The sequence below is a fragment of the Chelon labrosus genome (assembly GCF_963514085.1).
Source record: "Chelon labrosus genome assembly, chromosome: 8".
Lineage (NCBI taxonomy): Eukaryota > Metazoa > Chordata > Actinopteri > Mugiliformes > Mugilidae > Chelon > Chelon labrosus.
In genome coordinates, this window is record NC_140358.1 from 9,884,630 (window position 1) to 9,904,927 (window position 20,298).

At 40.9% G+C, this 20,298-nt stretch overlaps 1 protein-coding gene across 1 annotated transcript; it reads right to left on the minus strand.

The window, feature by feature from the left end:
• Positions 1 to 2: 2 nt before the first annotated feature.
• Positions 3 to 18,617, minus strand: lnx2b (ligand of numb-protein X 2b). Its single transcript, XM_084549737.1, has 10 exons — positions 18,275 to 18,617; positions 12,425 to 13,003; positions 11,165 to 11,358; positions 8,603 to 8,802; positions 6,072 to 6,503; positions 5,102 to 5,248; positions 3,131 to 3,305; positions 2,415 to 2,658; positions 2,152 to 2,310; positions 3 to 2,061 (listed from the first exon to the last, which is right to left on the minus strand). The coding sequence occupies exons 2-10, from the start codon at positions 12,829 to 12,831 to the stop codon at positions 1,926 to 1,928; spliced, it is 2,094 nt and encodes a 697-aa protein (XP_084405863.1). The 5' UTR covers positions 12,832 to 13,003; positions 18,275 to 18,617; the 3' UTR covers positions 3 to 1,925.
• Between the last annotated feature and the right edge of the window lie 1,681 nt (positions 18,618 to 20,298).

Consider the following 20,298-nt stretch of genomic DNA (forward strand, 5'->3'; position numbering starts at 1 on the left):
AAAACTGGTACCTGAGTATTTCTTCCAGCGCAGACTTACTCCATTTCACTGACACTATGTTGAGTATCTGTGTGTGTGATTTGCATGTGCACTTTATGAATTTCTGTCTAGCTGTACTGGTCTTACGGTCTTGTGTGTTTGCATGTACAAACACCAGTGTGTCTGTGTGTAATAGTACAGAAGAAGTTGTAAAGGAGTATGAAGGTAAAATACACTCTTCATACACCTTCTTTTGTAATCATTTCCTTCTTTTATACAGACATTTCGTATCATACTTGCTAAAAAAAAATCTCTGAGGAAGTAATAACACTTTTCAAGTGTTTCAAAGAGTCTTAAACCTAGGTCACCTTTTTTATGCTTTCAGACCACCAGGGGTCAGGCTGAACCGACTGATAAAGTGTACAGCCGTACAGTTTGTTTGACATTATTGACCATGTTATATAATTTCATGCATTTGTACTTTATCCTTTGTGTTCTTTATTAGACACTATATCAGATAACTCATGTTCCCTTGTGAACTGCTTTTTCATCATGAAAAACAAAGGGAGGTTTGTACAGCCCAGTAACATGGACGTTAAAGTGATTGCCCTGACAATTCCAATTTAAAAGTTAAAACCTTTTGTACTTATGTCCTTTACTCTTAGCTACACTATGTAAAATTTCGTTTTGGTTATCTATCCAAAACGGCATGTCACTTTAAGAAACATCCACCAAAAAAAACACAGAGGAACTCCATGATTTAATGAGATTTTATTGAACATAAAGAAACAGCAGACGGGCTGATACTGACGTATATTTCACCGCCACTATAAATTGTTCATTAAGTCTTGCATCCATTAAGACACAAGCAAGGCCACTGGGAATGTGCTGACACACATTTGTCTGAACAAGGCCGTTCTCCTTTGGATTCCTATGAACAGAACATGATGAGAGGAAATAATGACAGAAAACACATTTTTGGTACAGTTGCAATTAAGGCTTTAAGTATACATTCTGGTTTGTCATTCAATATCTACAAGGCACCCACTTATCAACATCATTCAGTACAAACCATTTCAACATTTGAAAATAAATACAGAGTGCTGCTACATGGACATGTATCATTGTGAACAAATCAAAAGCAGATAAATGTCTGATTTATGTATTGACAACACTTCTGATTAAGACCAAACATTAACCTCAGAATTTATTAGCTTCTTTAGACCTGCCAAGATTTTACTAAAATGTGTATTTCCTGTTTCATAATGTATTAACATCAAACCATAACACAAAATAAACCAAAGCGATTTCCTATCAATGTGATTCTGATTCAGTGGTCACAGGTTAAAGGTTTGTTGTGTGTGTTCTTCATGTCAATTTTAGTCAATTGTTTTGTCCTTCCGTGCACAGTTTGAAAGTGCAGTGATATTTAAGTAGATTAAATCACACTAGTGGTGCAGCGGGTACAAGTTGGGGGGTGTATGTTTGTCTTTGGCATCGATCTATAGAGTCAGCAGCCATTTTGTTAAATGTAGTCATCTGATCTATTCTATTATTCAATGTTATAATATGGGACAGGAAAAAAATATACATACAGTTTAAAAACAAGATAACAAAGATGTTTCAAGATAACAATCCTTCCAGTTTGTCTTTAGCATATAATTTACTGATTGTCGACATTTCTGCACCCTGATACAGTCATCAACTGCCCTGTGAGCACACCAGACCAAGAGACGAGCACCTGCTGAGATTATACCTGTGAAAATGATTTGCTTTGTACATGGGATGGATCACAAATTTAAAACCTTGACAAAACAAGTTACGCACGGAAAGGATAGTGAGTGTCTCAGTGAAGAATGCAGCTAAACAGGGCAAAGTGTGTGAATTCATGTGACAACTAAAAGGGTGACACAGAGAAAATAAAAAACAATCAGTGTGTGTTTTCGCTACACTAGACTTCCCGGCCAGGACACCACAGTCAGTGTGACTTTATTCTTCTGCAGCTTGAGCATGGGGATGAGAGAGGAGTTGTTCATTCCCACAGTTGTGGCTCCATTCACTGCAACAATCTCATCACCACACCTAAAGAGAACCACAGATTATTATTGTCTGGCTAGTAACAGTGATGATAGGATGCACTAGCTGATGAAATCATGGTTGGGTTTAACTTACTTGAGGCGTCCGTCAAAGTGAGCAGGTGTACCAGGCACAATGGTTTTAATAAAGAAGGGCTGCTGCCCGTGGCTCTCCTCGTAGCCACCAACGATACTAAAGCCCCAGCTCTCGTTGTTGGTCTTCTGCAGGACGATGTCTCGGCACCAGTGCATTTGACTGAAGTGACAAATTCAGTTTCTTAACTTTGTACCACGTCACATAAAAACTGTGGAGGAACAGATATCAGCTAACTGGTGCTACTGAAGGTGACACTACTGTACCTTGGTAATCCCAGCCAACGAGTCCACAGTGGTGTCCAGTTGAGGGTGTCGTCTCGTGGGTCGTCAATGGGGTCGAGTTCATCCTTGTTGGCAGCCTCGGTGTCCTCCTCTGAGTCCTCAGAGAGGGTCTGGATGACACGGAGCACCACCTGGGACTGAGCCGTCTGAGCCTTGAGCACAGAAACGGCCTCATTGTAGGTAAGCTGAGTCAAATCAACACCATTGATGCTCAGCAGAACGTCACCTGAAGACAAACAGATGATTTCAGTTAAAATGCTCCATGTTTTAATCAGTGGTAAAGTCAAGCTGCTGTCGTTTTAATGAGAATAAGGTGAGTACATGGTTTAGAGACAGAACCTCTCCTAGAGAAGTCAGTGTCAAGCCTCTAGTTTTGCACACATCCTTTCTGCTGTCCGTGAGCAAGTCATTGTTACTATAAATAGTAGCAGGAAAAAAGACAATAGCCCTTTCCTTCTCAGCCAGTCATCATATTTTCAAACTGAAAATGTGTCTGCCAAATATTTAACCCAGTTCTCATTTCAAAGATTAAATTCACCCTCTCGATACTTTCACTGTGTCACATTTGATAGTAATCAAGAGTGTGAATGAAGAGTGTCTTTGTATTTTGGACTTTTGGTTGAACAAACCAAAGCATGTGGACACATCATGGGAAGCATTTCTAAATATCAAGAAAATGAATATGTGCTGCTCTGTACCTCTTTTGATGGTGCCATCTCGGTGCAGACAACCAACAGGCTGCACACTTGTGATGTAAACGGGCAGACGGCTACGACAATCCCTCCCCCCAGCAATGGTGATGCCCAGGGAAAGCCGAGGCTCCTTCTTTAAGCTCACAGTCTTCTCCTGACTGGAAAACCCACCTGGAGGATCCTGTATGAAGAATGAGACATGTTAATACTAATCAATAACCAGTGTTTGGAATAACGCCGTTTAAAGTAACGGCGTTAGGTAACGCCGTCATTTTTTCAGTAACGGGGTAATCTAACTAATTACTTTTCTCGTCGTTACAACGCCGTTAACGTTACTGGACGTTAAATGCGGTGCGTTACTATGCATTGATTGAATAAACTGTGTAATCCGAACGCACCCCTGGCTCACCGCTAGTGAGGAGGTGGGTTAATAACGAGGTAAGCGATTATGATTGGCTAAGGCAGAGTCATGTTTCATGGTAGCCAATCAGAGCCAGTGGTTTTACACACATGACAGCACACGCGCCACACACACACACACACACAACAGCTCAACAGAGATTCGATGAAGCAGCAGAGATGGCGAGTCAGGAGCAATCCGATGAAAAGTTGGCATTTTCAAGGTGGAGATATAAGCACTACTTCAATAAATAAAAAAATTCATTGTGGTCAAAGGGAGGAACGTGCATGTAATGTGTACATTATGTCCAGGAGCAAAGACTTTCTCGACATCCGCTGTAAGCAACTCTAATTTAATGAAGCATCTCACAACGACACACGCATCTACAAAGCTAGTGGCCAAAAACACCGATACCTCCACCACAGACGATAGCTCTCCGTCTAAACCCTACCGAAATATAAATATTATAAAAATAAATTTAATATAAATATAATTATAAAATATATATATAAATATCAAAAGTTATGTACAAACACCTGTCTGTTCTACTCATTTCAACTGACTTGTGAAAACTGCTCAAAAAAATCCAAATTCTTTGACATATAGCAACTTTTTTTTTAACAGTAACGCAAATAGTTACTTTCCCTGGTAATGAGTTACTTTTATTATAGAGTAATTCAGTTACTAACTCAGTTACTTTTTGGAACAAGTAGTGAGTAACTATAACTAATTACTTTTTTAAAGTAACGTTCCCAACACTGTCAATAACAAACATTTAAAAAAAACTTAAAGTTTAATTTTTGCCATCAGATGCATCAAATCTGTGCTGCCATGTGATCTCAGCCTCTCCAGAATCCTTTGACGTAATTGATCCCTCTCAGAAAACCACTTGTAGAAACAAATGTGAAACATTTGAGATGGAGCTGAGAGGTAAGAGTAGAGCAAACGTGTGAGGATCAACACTAGGCTCTCGTAGCGGAAAAGATGTGTGGAAAATGACAACTTCAACCAGCCTCCTTGTTGCTCTCTGGAGTCTGTAAACCATCGGAAGGGAAGCTCGGGGGAGGTGGGGGCTCTTCCTCCCCACAGCAGGGAACCCATCCCCCCCAGCGAGACGAAAAGGCTCGACTCTGCAGGCGAAAGCTAACTGTTACCAGCTTTGATCCTCTGCCTCCCAAAGAAACAACCAAAAAACAACAAGACAGTGGCCCCGTAGCGGCAGAGTGAGCAGCACCCCGGGCCTTTTGATCAGGACAGAGGGAGGCCCCAGAGAAGGGCTTTCATCTCTGCTCACCAATGCAGGTGTCTGCTCTCAGAGATTCTCACCCCTAACCGGGGGTTGCTGTTCTTTCTGCTGACAGTGTATGGTACAAGTCAGTGCGAGAGAAACCATTACACTGTGTAAACAGAAACATGCAAAGTTTGCAAGACTTTGCCACAGACATTAGTGGTTACAGATGTAAAGGAGCTGGGAAAGGCACGGATAAATGTGAACATAAACCATATGATTTTGAAAAAGAGGTCAGGAGAAGTCTTCTATTTTGAGCATTGGCTTGTGAGAAACTACTTCACGTTACCTTCATGTAGGTGGATCGGCGCCTGAAGTACTGTGGCTCAGGTGGGCGCCTGGCTGTTCGGCTGTGCTGTGCTTCTCTGTTGCTTCCTCCTTCCTCCTCAGCGTCTGCAGGTCTCATCACCACAAAGTTCACACGCACCTCACTGGCCTAAAGGACACAAATGAAAAGCCAACAACAGTAAATACATTTTTACCTGTAGTTTTGGTGTTTATGTTGGTAGTTATAGATTGCTATTGTCAGCCATTTTCCATATCAATATTTATGCCTCTGACTTCTGACTTTTGGTTAATGGCAATTTCATGTTGGAATTCAACTTGCAGGAGCTTAAAACTATGTTGGGATAGAATCTTCTTTATGTTTACACCAGCTGCAGTGGTGATTGTGAGAATACTGGTCCATCTATCACTTTGATTTTATACCCAACAACTATCCTAAAAGGCTTGGCATTTTGTAAGGACGTGCATCACACTTAAAATAATTTGTTGACACATAGATTTTTTTGCCTTTACTGCCACGATCAAGTGAAAAGACCTCATAGCAGGCATTTTGTCAGAATCAGAATGCAATTATATGTGCTGTACAGATTCATCCAGTGCATTGAGGTCAGGTCCTTCACTATTGTGCAATTTTATGTATGCTACAGAGTCTATTGTTGTTTTGTTAATGTTGCACTATTGCAATGTAAGTGAAAGCAGTGACTGGAAGTTTGCCTTGTTGCTACATTCAAGTGGTTGTGGGAACTACAGACGTTGGGAAATGTAGCACATCAAGCGCCTTCTTCTTTGGTTTGTTGTTCATTGGTGTGATGCTTTTTGGCAACAATCTAAAATGTCTAATTACATAAATATTGGATTTGAAAACCTTGTAAGCAAAGAAATCAATCTTTAAACTTACATCATGCTTTGAAAATGGTCAATATTACTGTTGATTGCCTGTCCTTTGTAGTTAATGTTCTGAAATGTTAATATACCTGTATGATCTGGGCAGCACTCTCAGGTGTACCGTGCCTCAAGTCATGTCCATTGATGGCCAACACTTTGTCATTGTTCCTCAGTTTTCCGTCTTTGGCTGCCAAACCACCAGACAGCAGGTCCAGGATAAAAACCCCACTCTCATCTGATTTGCGGATGAGTTTGATGCCGAGCGCCTCTGTGCGCTGACTCTTCATTAGCGTCACCTGCAGGACGGTGCCGGGGTTGTGATTGGAGGTAGCGTTACCATGGGGACTGAGAGCAGGTTGGGAGCCAGGGGGAGTGGTGGAAGTGGAAGGGTGATGATCAGCCCGTTGATCCCTTAATTTGAAACCTTTCTCCTGCATGACAGTGAGCCTGAGGAGGGAGGGCTGCCGCAGCACTGCGATGGCGCGGGTGTGGGGAACTGAAGCCAAACTGACGTCATTCACCTGGAAACACGACACCATGGAAATAACAATGTCAGTGGTAACGCAGTCAAGCACAAACATTGCACTACATACTATACAATAAGTATGCTTGTGAGCAGGGTTGGGTAGTAACTGATTACATGTAATCTAGATTACGTAATCAGATTATAAAAATCAAGTAACTGTAATCAGCCCAGACTACAATACAAAAATGCGAAATTAGATTACAGTTACATTGTTGGGGATTACCTGATTACATTTTATCATGCAAACAATGCAACTTTTTTATGATAGCCTAGCCAGTGTTTTCATTTGACAAGCAGCCGATTTGTTTGTTCACTAGATGTCATTATCATCCATTTGCCTGTGTAGTTTCTTGACAAGAAAAAGGTTCAAATCAAAACCCAAGATGGAGGAACCGTCAACGTCAACCAACCCAGATAGCAAAATCAGATTGGCAGATAGCAGACCGCTGGTGGCATGCCACTTGTGGTCCACCGTTGGACCACCATCTCTTGAAATTTAACTTATCATGAATATTAAGAAAATACATGAAATGTTATTAAAGTGATGGATGAAGTATAACTGAATAAATGAAAAAGGTTTTAGACCAATAGTGACAAAATATTGGGGCATTTGACGACAACTCGCTCGCGGACCGCCAGTGAACCGATGAGCAAAACTCCAGCGGACTGCCAGGTCTATCCCCAGTGGGCTGACGGTGGTCCGCCAGCCTCTTGCTATCTGGGAATAGACCTGTTCCAGTCGGCAAAAATACGTTCAGTACTTGGCAACATCACCACAACTTTGAATTAAAGACAGAGGAAAATAAGATTGTGTATGTCTTGTACAAGTTGTGTAAAAAGTAATCCTAAAGTAATCAGATTACGTTACATGTTTTGGGTAATCCAATAGATTATGTTACTGATTACAAAATTTGCCATGTAATCTGTAATCAGTAATCGATTACATTTCAAAGTAATCTGACCCAACCCTGCTTGTGAGTGTGCTTTGGAGAGTAACAGTTTTTTATCAAGTTAAATGTGAGATTACAAAATTAGCTCATTTTTCTTCAAAGTGTTTTTCTCCAAACAGGTTATTAGGATGTAAAGCTCGGCTTCAATTTGTGATTCAGACTTTTATGTATCATTTCCTTCAACCTCTTTCTATATTAAAATGATCTAACTATAATAAATGCATGACAAATAATAGTTGGAAGTTTCTCTGTTTAAAGTAAGTGCATGTCAAATGAATTTTTGCTTTAAAAAGGGAAAAGAAAGATTGAGTTTCAAAACCTTAGAGATGTAATCTGCACTCATCTCCACCATATCTCTTTACATCCACAAACTTTACAAACACACAAAACTGTGCAGCTATAATTTTACATCCTGAGAGCGGCCTGTTGACTGGAGGGTTTTTGTTTTCATTTCCAGGTTTGGGATTGGTTGGCTTTAGAGAAAAAGCTGCATTTGAGAGGACACACTGAAGCTGAAATAGTCTGTCAGCTCAGTTTACAGCAGTACCACATAACAGGACGGCCAGAGGGTAGAAATCCAAGGAGGGGAACAATAGTGGAGATCACTAGTTATTCTGCACTTTCAGTCTCCCCTATGTAACTAAAAGTGTAACTGCAAATGAAACACTAAACCAAATCAGTTGCTAACTACATAAAACATTTACACTGGTATAGAACTGGAATTGGTTACATCTAATATTCACATTAAGAAATTATTGACACCAATAACCGGCTGTATTGCTCTCTTTCTCCGATTAAATATTTTCAGACACTTCATGCTTGAACACTGACCCTCTCAAACTGAAAAGGCAGTGAGTCAGTGACCAGGTAAGGTAGAGTACACTGATGTGACGTTGCCTGTGCATGGCAACACAAACCACGCCTTGTTGCCATGGAACTAAACTTGTTTATCTGGAAGATCTACTTTCCCATTCCCTGCTCGAAAAGCGCTGTGTTTACAGTACAATGAGAATGGAAGTTCAAGGTGTCTCTTCAAAGACATGTTGACCTGAGCTATTACACAATATGAGTATTTCTGAATCCCCACGCTGCAGAAGAGATGGATAGTTACTGTGTCTTTTCTCATTTAGTCTCTCTCTCTCACCTCCAATATGTGGTCCCCTGGGGCCAGTCTGCCATCTCGAGCCGCTAGTGAGTCCCGGACAATCTCCTGGATGACTATGTTTCCGAGCGGTGTGTCTTTCCCCCCAACGATGCGAAGGCCCAGCTCTTCCTCTGGTTCCTCTCTGAACAGCTCCACCACATTGGCCTCGGCCACCAAACTGGACCGCAGCGGGGTGTTGTCTGGATGAAAGAGAGTGAGAGAACCGAGCAGAATAAACATGGCTATATTTGCTACTTATCAAGTTCCCAATCCTCCACTCTTTGACTGTAAAATGTCTGATAAACACGTGATAACTATCATCACTAAAAGAAGTTCACTGGGGCAACGATCACTGATTGATATACAGGTTTTAAGTCTGATAATTATGCTTTGTTTCCCTTTGTTCAGCTAAAAGTTTGACATTTAATTTTTTCAATTTAATGAAGTATAAAGCTACCGGGCATTCAAAAATGTAGGCGATATTACCGATACTGTCCTTTTACATGTAAAGGGAAATTATAAACTCATTTTGTGCCCTTTAACTGAAAATTTCCCATCATCAATGTGCCTGAATTCAATCAACCTGCCTGTACAACACATTAATAAATTCATGTCACTATAAACAAAACACGCTCAGTAGATGAGACCTGGTGTGAGTGGTTGGAGGGATGCCACCACGAAGAAGGACGATGAGAGATGATGAGGGATGAGAGCAAGGGTATAAAGTATGAGTATGCAAAACATTTGAATCTTTTACTGCCATTTTCTGTGGCTTTTGCAACTAAAGTTTAGATTTATACATGTTCTGTGTAGAAGAGAAAACGCACAGCATTCATGTGGATGTTACTTAGACATGTACCCACAAAGACCAGACCAAACACCCCCACCCCATAGCAATGACACTCCTTGATGGCAGCAGCCATCCCCAGCAGGATGCAGCCTGACACAGTTTTTTTTTCACTGTGTTTCCAATCGATGTTACTCTTCACTACGTACTGGAAAAACAAACATCACCTGAAGTTCAAGAGTCTGAAGTTACTGGTTGACTCAACACTGTGTAATAAAATGCACGTCTCTACCGGTAAAGAAACATTGCAAAATTTTGGTGAATTAAGTTTGAGTTGTTTAGGAACAACTCACCAAACATGAAGAACAGCACAAGGTGTTGACTTGACCTATAGGTCCCAAACTGATCAAGTATCTGTGGGATGATCCACAGAGGCCCCTCCCCTCAACCCATAGGACCCAAAGGCCCCCACTAACAACATTCTGTTGCCAGACACCACAGGACACCCTCAGAAGGCCCATGTCCATTCTCTGGTGGTCACAACTGTTTTGGAGGCACAAGGGAAAACTACACAATATTAGGAAGGTGGTTTTAATGTTATGCCTGATCAGTGTATATTACATGATATTAACAAATACCCAAGTGAGTACAATATCACTGTAAGCCATGGACATGATGACCAGAAATATAAAAATATACCTCGCTGTAATTAGCTGCAATTATCCTTTGAAGTAACACCATGAAAATAGTACTTAAACTTTTATTGATCGCTATGCACTAATACTTTTAAAAATGTCTAATGTTTACATTTAATTTGCAAACCTTACAGAAAAACAACCTGTAGCTACAGAAATGTGATGCAGTGATATAGATGTAATCTTCTCATCTAGCTCACAGAGAAACAGCAAGAAACTTAATTCACCAAAAATTTTGCAATGTTTCTTTACCGGTAGAGACGTGCATGTAATTACACGGTGTTGAGTCAACCAGTAACTTCAGACTCTTGAACTTCAGGTGATGTTTGTTTTTCCAGTACGTAGTGAAGAGTAACATCAACTGGAAACAGAGTGAAGCAGAGGAGATCTCGGCTCATAATCTCCATCTGAACCACATAAAGTATATCTACCGTAGGGCTGGCATGTTCACACAGATCAAACAGGTATGTGCATGCCATCCTACCAATCTACTTAGTCCCATGGGCACTGGAAAGGCATGAATTCATCTGACAGTAGAGATGTAATCTGGATGACTCAAGATACTGACATTTTTATAACTCGTTTCCACTGTAATGTGCAGTGATTCATTGTTTTTTGATTTTCATAGATTTTAAGAGGATACAGACACAATTTGATCAAAATAGAGTTTATAATGGCAAGAATAAAAACTTCTCTGCCGTTGCCTGGCAACTGTGTTTTAGCGGACTTTAGTCCATGGTGTCTGCTGCCAGGTTGTTTTAAGGGGGTTTTCCGATGATGAACCCGTCTAGTTAAAACATCTGTGAGCTGGCATACAATAGGCTGATGATTCACCAGAGACAGACGGAATCAAACCCTTGAGGCTCAAAACAGTTATTCCTGTGTGTGTCTTAATAATAACCAAAGCAGGGAAGCTCTATAAACATTATTTACCGTCATTGCCACACATGAACCTCCAACTGCCAAACACATCCTCAGACGTGTGGAATTTACTTTTCATGTTTGGACAGAAAACAGACTTGCAGGGTTGTGTCACTGTAATATAATGGTGGCTGTTGTAATGATAAAATGACTTCTTACCATCCTCACTTTCCTCAAAGGCAGGATTAATCAGGCCAGGCTCAGGCTGATCCCGGCTGGGATTTCGGGACAGCGTTACTGAATGTTTAGCATCCCCTGACAACTCGCCGTCACTCTTACGTCCCTTTAATTCATTCCACGAGGGCCTCTTCCTCTTCTCTGCTTCTTCCCTCAGCCTTCTAAAAACCGGACATCTGGGGATAGACAGGAAGAATCAGGAAATGAGTGGTCTTTGACTAGGGATTTTACTATTTTAGAAACAGCACGTGTGAATGACAGTCATGAACTAGAAAGAGTGGTATCTAAATGTTTCATGTCACCAGGAGTTGAAACACAATAATTCAAGGAGCAAAAACTAATGTTTTGAGAAGGCAAAGAGAAAAGAAGAAAAGCACTATGCAGATGAGTAGAACATTTCACTGCATTGCAGGGTGTCTGGAGAGACAGGTTGAGTCTGATTAAGTCAGTCAGAGTGCTGGGACTGCTGCTCGGCCCTTCATGCCTGAACTTTGCCTCCACATTGTTTGCACAGAGAGGCTGCGGCAGGACAGCCTGCCTCCCACAACTGACTGCGTCATGGCTGGCCACCGGGACGATAACAGTGACCACACTGGCCATGAGAAAAACAAGACGACCAACCTGCACCTCGTCTTGAGCTCAGTAATTACGTGGCTGTGTGTTTACAGAGGAAGAGTGCTACCAGAGGTAACTGGTACAGCTTCAAAGTAGGAAAAGACATTCTTTGAAAGGGCACGAGAGAAAACATTGATGATAGTTACTTTAAAGTAGTTAATCATAAATTAACAGACTACTCATTTTAAGTTTATTTTTTGCATTTTTTTATGAGAGTGAGACAAGAGTGTCTGTAATCTGTAAATATCAAACTATCAACAGCAGCCGTTTTGCTTAGCCAAGCACATAGACTGGAAACAGGGAGAACAACTAGTTTAGTCTAGCTCTGTCCAAAAAAAAAATAACCTTCAGCACCTCTATTCCTTCAGTTCAGCAGGGGAAAAGGTCAAGCGTGGAACATGCTTTTGGAAACTGTTACTCTGAACCAACAATATGTGTTCAAAGGAGATATCAATACCAATTAAAGAGGCCAGATTCACTATGTTATATTCAGGAAATTACCAAATATTAAGTAAGTCTCCAAAAAATTATGGCCCTACTGTAAATGTTAGAATAATGAGGTGGGGGTAAAACAATATTCACTAAAACATCTGTCATGAACTGTCAGCATCCCACCCAAACCCTTACCTGTTGTGCAGGTGAGGCTGCAGTTCACAGCGCTGCATCTGCTGCTGGCACTCTGCATAGTGGGGGCACATCACAGTCAGCTTGTCCAGCAGGTTCCTGACCAGCAGGCTGGAGGGACGGCACTGATGCAGCTGCAGCCGCTGTCGGTCCACTGGGCAGAAGTCCTGCTCTTTCAAGAAGTTGCTCAGGCAAAGAAAGCAATAAGTGTGACCACAGGGTGTATCCATAGGTTTGAGAAGGGGTTGCAGACAGATATGGCACACCAGTTCATCGTCCACCTCGTCCTGATATTCGTACAAGTGGCTCTCCTGGCCCTCGTGCTGCTGACCGCACTCCTTACAGACCCGTGCCCATGACAGACCTGCAGCACTGCTGCTGCCGACAGTTTTGGTTTCTGTTGTAGCCATTCTCTGAGGGAGCTCAATCCAAACTTCTGGATAGAATGAACGTCCTCTTATCTACTCACAAAATCTCACTGTTGTGTTTCTTGCGTCTACGTGTGCATGTCCAAAGCTGATTTCGCTCCAACGATAAAACGACGATTCAACACTGTTATCTCCGTGTCTTCATCTTGATTTTCTGTCGAGAGAGAAACACAGTAAGGTTTACAGCAGAAGTGGGACTATTCCTACTCGTACTGGCCAGCTCCACAGGAAAGGACAAATCCACAAAGCAGCAGCAATAAGGCAGCAAGCTACAGCTGCTTCCTCTCAGCAAGTTTCCTGAGGGACAAAAGGAATTCTCATCTCAGCTAAAAGTCACCGTGCTTCTCACTGAAAGCACGAAACTGTGTGAAATGAGGCAGAAGAAAAGGGACTAAAGTCAAACCGCTGCTAATGGGAAGGAACAAAGGCATTGCACTACACGAGAGTAAGAATTCTGAATGAACTCGGTAGAAATGCAATCCCCTTCACTAATGACCCCTAGCACCAAATCAACAGCGGTCTCCATCCCTTTGTGCAGCTCCTAATCTCCTTTTAATTCCTTCTCATGAGGAGTACTGATTAGGAACACATTCTTTGGAGAAACTTTTGGACACCTATTCCACACTGAACTTTTAAATTAAACAGAAGATTAAATAAAGTGGAATATCATAAAACCCTCATAAAATCTACCTCATCAGATGAATTACATCTACTAAAATGGAGTGTGAAGGGATGTAATTGGTCTTAGAGGACTTCCAAATGGAGTTAATTTAGAAAGAAACACAACTTAAACATTGAATTAATAATCATAATCAGAAGCAAAACATGTAGCCGAGTTGCGGTAATATAGTGCCATCATTCCTGCCTGAGTACTTTTATTTTCGATTTGGGACAAGGAAATGCACAACAGCACAAAACACCACCTTAAGATGCCTTTGAAGATTTTGTCCTCAGCACACAAGAGTCACAGCGGGAAAAAAAAAGAAATTGAGCCACTATAATCAAGTCACTACCTTCAGCTTCCTTGTCATCGAGATCCTAGTCCAGCTTTCAGGCACAAAAAGACTGCTTTATCTTCAATGTTACTGAAGCGACTCACCCAAGATGATATCTTTGTTGTCAAGCGCCCAGTAGCCACTGCACGCAAACACGAGACTCTAGCAGTTGCCTGAAGCCTGAATGAAACCAGAGCTCTGCCTCCCCGAGCAGTAGCAGACGGTCAGAATAATGCCTCTGTGTGAGTAAGAGTGTGTGCACATTTTTGTGTGCATCAGTGTGGATGTGTATGAGCTCCGACTGCACCGGCGCGAGGAATGCAGAAGGGAATTGGTATAACTAGGCAGCGTGAGAGGAAAGAAGAAATGTTCCTTCTGCCTCTGTCGTCAGTGCCTCCGAGTATGTGTGTGTGTGTGTGTGTGTGTGTGTGTGTGTGTGTGTGTGTTTGGGGGTTGGGAGCTCAGACTGCTGATGTTGCACTAGCACAGGTAAAGTACTCTCAGTGGCTGAATGACTGATTGCAAACACAAAAGCCTGGGTACAAATATGTGTGCACACATTTTTCCTTAAACATGCACACAGGCCTTCTCCCTCTCTTTGTCTTTACTTTGTACAAGCGATACCTATTCCTGAAACGGATAGGGGTCATGGATCCTTCAGCTCTGAGAGAGACACAGTAAAAACAGGCTGTGCACCACTTATGTAGAAACCACATGACCTGGTGCAAGAATGTGAAATAAGAGATAAACAAAACAGCACATTAAATACACTATGGTGCCTTTCCGCAAAGCTGCTCCTATCTATAACACATTCCCAGTTTTGCTCCATCAAAGCCCCTTTCTATTGCTTTATACTGAAAGTGTATTATTTGACTTGTGATAAGAATAGAATAGAATAGATTGTATTTCCATTTGCACAGGTACAAGAAGGTACAGGTACATTGGAATTCTCGTGTGAAATTCCCTGAGTAAGCTTTTTTATAAAAAAACAAACAAAAGGTAAACAAGTGACTAATGTACTAGCTATGTACTAGCTGGTCACAGAGAGCTCACTGCAAATGTGAACTCCTGATTTTTCTACTGAACACTTTTTCAACGGTTCACACTGGCATATTATTCTGATAGATACCATGTAAATGTCACCAGTGTTAATCATTTCCAAACTAACACAACAGTTTATCAGTATGTTTCTCATGGACATGAGATCAATAAAAGTACTCATCTTTCTTGGATCCCTCATGTGAAATGGAGACTCCTTGAAATGGTACAGAATTATGCAGATCAATAAAGGATCAAAGAATCGGTTGCTTGATTTTCTACTCGCGGCTTTCTAATTGCAAGCTGCTTTTCTCTGTTTTTCTGTGTCACTGTAAACTGATCATCCCTGAAGGTTTGGCTGCTGGCCAGTGAAATAGGAAAGCTCAAGACGTCACATCAGGCTTTAGTAAAGTGTGACCAACATTTTTTCATGTTTTCTGACAAAATGCAGCAAATTACCTTTTAAGCGTTTAGAGCCAATCAGTACAACCAGCCTCAACAAGGGATCGCCGTGTCCATATGAAATGTCACCATGTGACAGCGTAAGCTTTCGAGGGAAATGTCTGTGGCGCTACAGAGTCCTCAGGTCGCCCAGAGAATTACCGGATGAGGCGTTTCTTCAAAGCAAACCGAACCACTCGCTTTGACGGCCGATATGAGTGAGTCACATGCACTGCCACACCTTCGGTGAACACAGGTGAGGCTGTGTTATTCAATTGTTTTTCCAAGCCATGAGGCAGCACGTGTGTCATGTCTACCTCTACCTTATGTCTGGTATTACTAATATGACTAGCAGGTAAAATACTGCACACGAAATGGAAAATTAAACTAATTACCAACCAGACGTGAATAATCATCAGTGTCTGAGTATTATCCAGAAAAAAGCTCTACCATGTGTAAAAATTCAAACACCTCTTTGATTAAACCATGAATATGTACTGAACAGTGCATAAAAATACATCTTTGTTCTGCCTCAGTACAAAGAATGAATTGTTCCAGCGGTCAAGGTAACCTTAGATAAGTAGAAGACTTGGAAACAAGGGAGATGTTTAAAAGCGAACCTTTAGCTAACCTTCGACAGATTCCTATAAACTGAGTGTTACTTGTGTATGTGTACAAGCGCCTGCTAATAATAACTTCAGTCTTTGAGAGACACTGTGAGCTGCTGATGAAACTCGGTGGTGGTCTCGGGTGTTAGAATTTCATGTATTATTTCCCTCATTATTAAAAAAAGGAAAGCAGTCTATTTTGAGCGCTGTCAAAACATTATGTAACTACTGAAGCAGCAGCATGCAAAGTCCCCTGCTTTAAATACAATGGCCAATATTTGCATTGCATGTCTGTATCCGGTAAATGATCCACTCTAACAACACAAACCATCTGGGTACATTGATCCCATCATTCTCCAAACTGCTTTTCATGCCAGTTTCCACGTGGCTCATGAAATCATACAACAAAAGCCACCTCATCTTCAGACTCGTGTATACGGGGAGTGCCGCTAACTCGCCCACAAATTGCACATGGGAGGTTAAGCTCATATTCACAGGGCATGTGAGCCTACCACTGTACAGCACATACTAAACAAACGCCACACACAGAGCAAACTTAGGATAAGCACATTGTATTCAGAGTAAAGGGCAGATTGGAAGTGTCACTTATAAACAAGAGCCTGACTGACTTTACTAACAAAGGGATAAACATGAAGATCTGAAATTTCCTAGTTGACTAACATATAAATAGTCAACATTTGTACTGGCATATGTATAACAATACCACTAATACTTGTACTCTGTTGCCTGGATACTTGCAAAACCTACTGCAAATGTGGCAAAAACACTAAAGTTGATGCACTTTTAATCTAGTAAACTTTAACTTTTAAAGAAAGTGTCTATAACAAAGACGCTTGACGGAACAGACACTAAGACGAAAAGTGGCAATGCACAACTCTTGTTTAACAGGCAGGCACCTTAAGCAGAACCAAGCTTATATGGGAGACCCATTTGACTGAGGTCGGACAGAGAAAGACAGTAAAAAAAAAAAAACGCCACAAGCAAACTTAAATGCATACGTCTAGATAAAGCATACATACAAGAGTAAAAGATATAGGTAATGCATGATACATGCTGATGTTTAAAAAGAATGGATGGAGCTAGAATTGGAAGTATTAATTGTAGATACTTTAGTATTTGTGCCACTTTTGCAACCAGTGCTGAAGACCACCTTTACAGGTGTATGTGTTATAATTAATGAACAAAGTGTACTCTAACTCACTGTATACTGTTGGGTGTGAGTGTAAATGGATTGTATGTTAAATGTTAATTAGAGATGGATTTAGAAACCTGCACGATGAGGAGCATTTTAACACTATCTGCTGGAAAAGAACATAAAGGTTAAGGTGGTGAGAAATGAAGACACTGCTGAACACGGTGATTCAGAGTTCAGTGTTACTATAATGATGATGCATGCAATGATGCGAATAGGCGTTTCTCATGACATCTCTAAACACCATTCCTCAAATATGATCGAAATCTGGGTGAGATTTAAAGCTGGAAAAGTGACGTGCATGTAAACTCGCTGTATGTTCAGTGTGTGCAGCGTAACGTAAGTAAGTACAACTACTTTGGTACAGTTACCAAAGTATTTTATTTTCAAGGAAGACTCCTTTGAAACGCTACATTTTGGAAAGAAATATTATACCTTTTACTCCACTACCTTTATTTCATATTACAAATGAAACTACTGGGCATTATGTTAAATGTTAATTAGCACAGCAACACCAATCATATAACTACAGTGGGATATAAAAATGGTATTCCTTATTTGAATCAAAAAATAAATTAGAATTTAAATGGAAATTCTAATTTGAAAAACTGAAAACTCTACTACAGTTCAGTTTTGAGCATCCTTCAGAGTAAACATAATTCATTAACTATTCATGAAAAAGCTACTCAATAACAGTAACAAGGACATTTGTAATCACTTTCCACTCCTGCCTGGATGTGTGTGTTGTCCCTGCCGCCATAAATAACTCACTGTCCCCCTTTGACAAGCCACGACTGTCGGTGTGCCCTAATCGTTGCACCGCTGTGACAGATCCAAATGACAGAGGAGGCAATAAAAGTTGGGTTTGATAGGTAACAATGGGATCCTTCAGCCTTCAGCAGCTAAAGTCAGGACAACATGGCTTCACCTTCAGCTCCGCGCTCGGAGGGCGCTAACTGCTACACACCTGGAGCACCGAAACTCACCTTTCTGTTCTGATACATACAGACACATGTTAACATTCACTGTGGGGTTGTTTAAAAATGTTAATGAAAACATGAGCTTATAACGATGTGTGTTTACTGGGGGTAATCATAATGTGCCCAAGTCGACACCGAAACTCGTCTTACCTGTGCGGACGTCGTTTTGCGGAAGCAGCTAACGTGTCGCTATCGAAAACAAAGAGATCCCTGTAAAGTCGACGATCGACGATTATAAAGCAGCACAAAGTCTGACCAGAGTTTAACCCGCCGAGCCTTTCATTCACTATCATTTTCGCCGCATAGCTGTGGTTAAATTGTCGCAGCCCCCTCTGGTCCAGGTGGAGTTCAACCTGCAGGCGAACACCGGGCGACTTTCCCAGTTTCGAGCAAACACACAAACCGTGAGAGGTTCAGCGCAGGAGGAAACCCAGGCAGGTGTACACGCAGGCACTGTGCCCTTTTCTTTGACTTACGACAGAGCTGCAGCAGCCTGCAACTACATAACCATCAGCTGCACAACAAATAGTCTTTTAAAATACATTTACAACATTTAATTTATCTATATGAATAGAAGTTTCTCATGTTCTATGTAAACACCATTTCCCAAATATGGTCAAAATGAGGGTAAGATTTAAAGCTGGAAAAGTGATGTGCATCTAAACGCACTGTAGGTAAGTACAGTTACTTAGGTACAGGTATTTAATTTACTTGAGTATTTTAGTTTCAAGTCTGTTTTATTCGGCTACATTTAAGAGGGAAATATTGTACTTTTCACAAAAATCATGACGCTCTGTTGCAAATTAAACTACTCAGCAGTATATGACAAATGACAGAAAATGTACAGGCATTTTAATTACTTTATTTTTTCATGCGAAATGCCTCAAATGTTCATATTCCAGCTTTTTCAGACATAAGGCTTTTTAATCATTTTCATCGTGATAGCACGTCTCACTACTGAATGGTGACTGCAGCTAACTAAATTAGTTGCAGTCCTATACAAAATATTTAAATATTTGCCACCTCAGCCACTGGTTCGTATCTTTGGCTGGTTCCCTTGGGCAAGGCACCAAACCTCTAAACTGCTCCCCTGCTGCCTTGTGTGGCTGCCACCTTCTCCATATGTGCTCACTGCTCTTTATGTGTACAAATGGATGAGTTAAATGCAGAGAACAATTTTGATTTTAAAATAGAATTTTTGCATTCGATAATGTCACTAAAATTGTCCGATTCTTTTACGTACAACTTACAACATTTAGTTGTAATGAGGTACTACTTCCAACTGTCCAGAAGATCAGCTTTTCAACGTAAAAACACAGCCAACCAGTCAGTCTCCATCTAAGCGGTAGTGTCCAGTTGGTTTATAGCTTTATGTATATGAAAGGCCTGCGCCACTGTAATTACTTTATGGCACTGCAGTAAAATAGTTAATTGTGTGTTTTACATATCATGTAGCAAAGACGTCGGGATGCACAGGTCTCAAATGTGCATGAAATTGGGTTCAAGCCTGTAAGACAGTACTAACATTAGACTTTCATTATGTTCCATTTTACAACAGTGTGATTTTGTCTTTGTTTCTTCTCGATATGCACTACAAATCTGTTTTTCATTGTCAACAATTATGAAAACACTTTAAATGCTTGTCAAACCTTTAATGCCTAATTTCTTGTTGTCATTATCAGTACATTAATTATTTATTTTTAATTAACTAACCAGTCTTAAGATGTCATGAAGTTGTAAAAATGGACATCTGTTTCCCAGAGCCAAATGTGACATAATAACATAGCTCAACTCACATTGAGCAATTTGCTGAAAGTCAAATATAAAGTGTCGGCCTTTGCTTAAGTTTCCACATCTATAGATACTAGAAGAGAAAAATGCTGGTAGTTTTGTGACTGTACCAGTTAAAAGGAGTGCGACACATGAACGGTGTAAAGCGTCATACCCCCTGCAGAATGGAAGGGAAGTCTCTGTGCCATAAAACCGCTCTGTGAAAGCCTGTTTCCCCCAGGATTTATAGCCGTAGTAGGAAACCTCAATACAAAGTGACATTTGCTGATACAAGCTTGTAGAATGAGACACTCTACCGAGGCAACGCGGATGTCAATCGGTCTATATTTTATAAGAGAGACAGGAAGTGAGGCTGCTAATCAGTTTAGTGTGACATGGATTTT

What these genes read in the sequence shown, in the direction of transcription:
- lnx2b (XM_084549737.1), bottom strand. Translation starts at nt 12,831, where the DNA reads ATGGCTACAACAGAAACCAAAACTGTCGGCAGCAGCAGTGCTGCAGGT. An exon ending in GCCGATCCACCTACATGAAG is followed by an intron (nt 3,306 to 5,101) that starts GTAACGTGAAGT and finishes TTCTTCATACAG; the next exon opens with GATCCTCCAGGTGGGTTTTC. An exon ending in AGATGGCACCATCAAAAGAG is followed by an intron (nt 2,659 to 3,130) that starts GTACAGAGCAGC and finishes GTTTGTCTTCAG; the next exon opens with GTGACGTTCTGCTGAGCATC.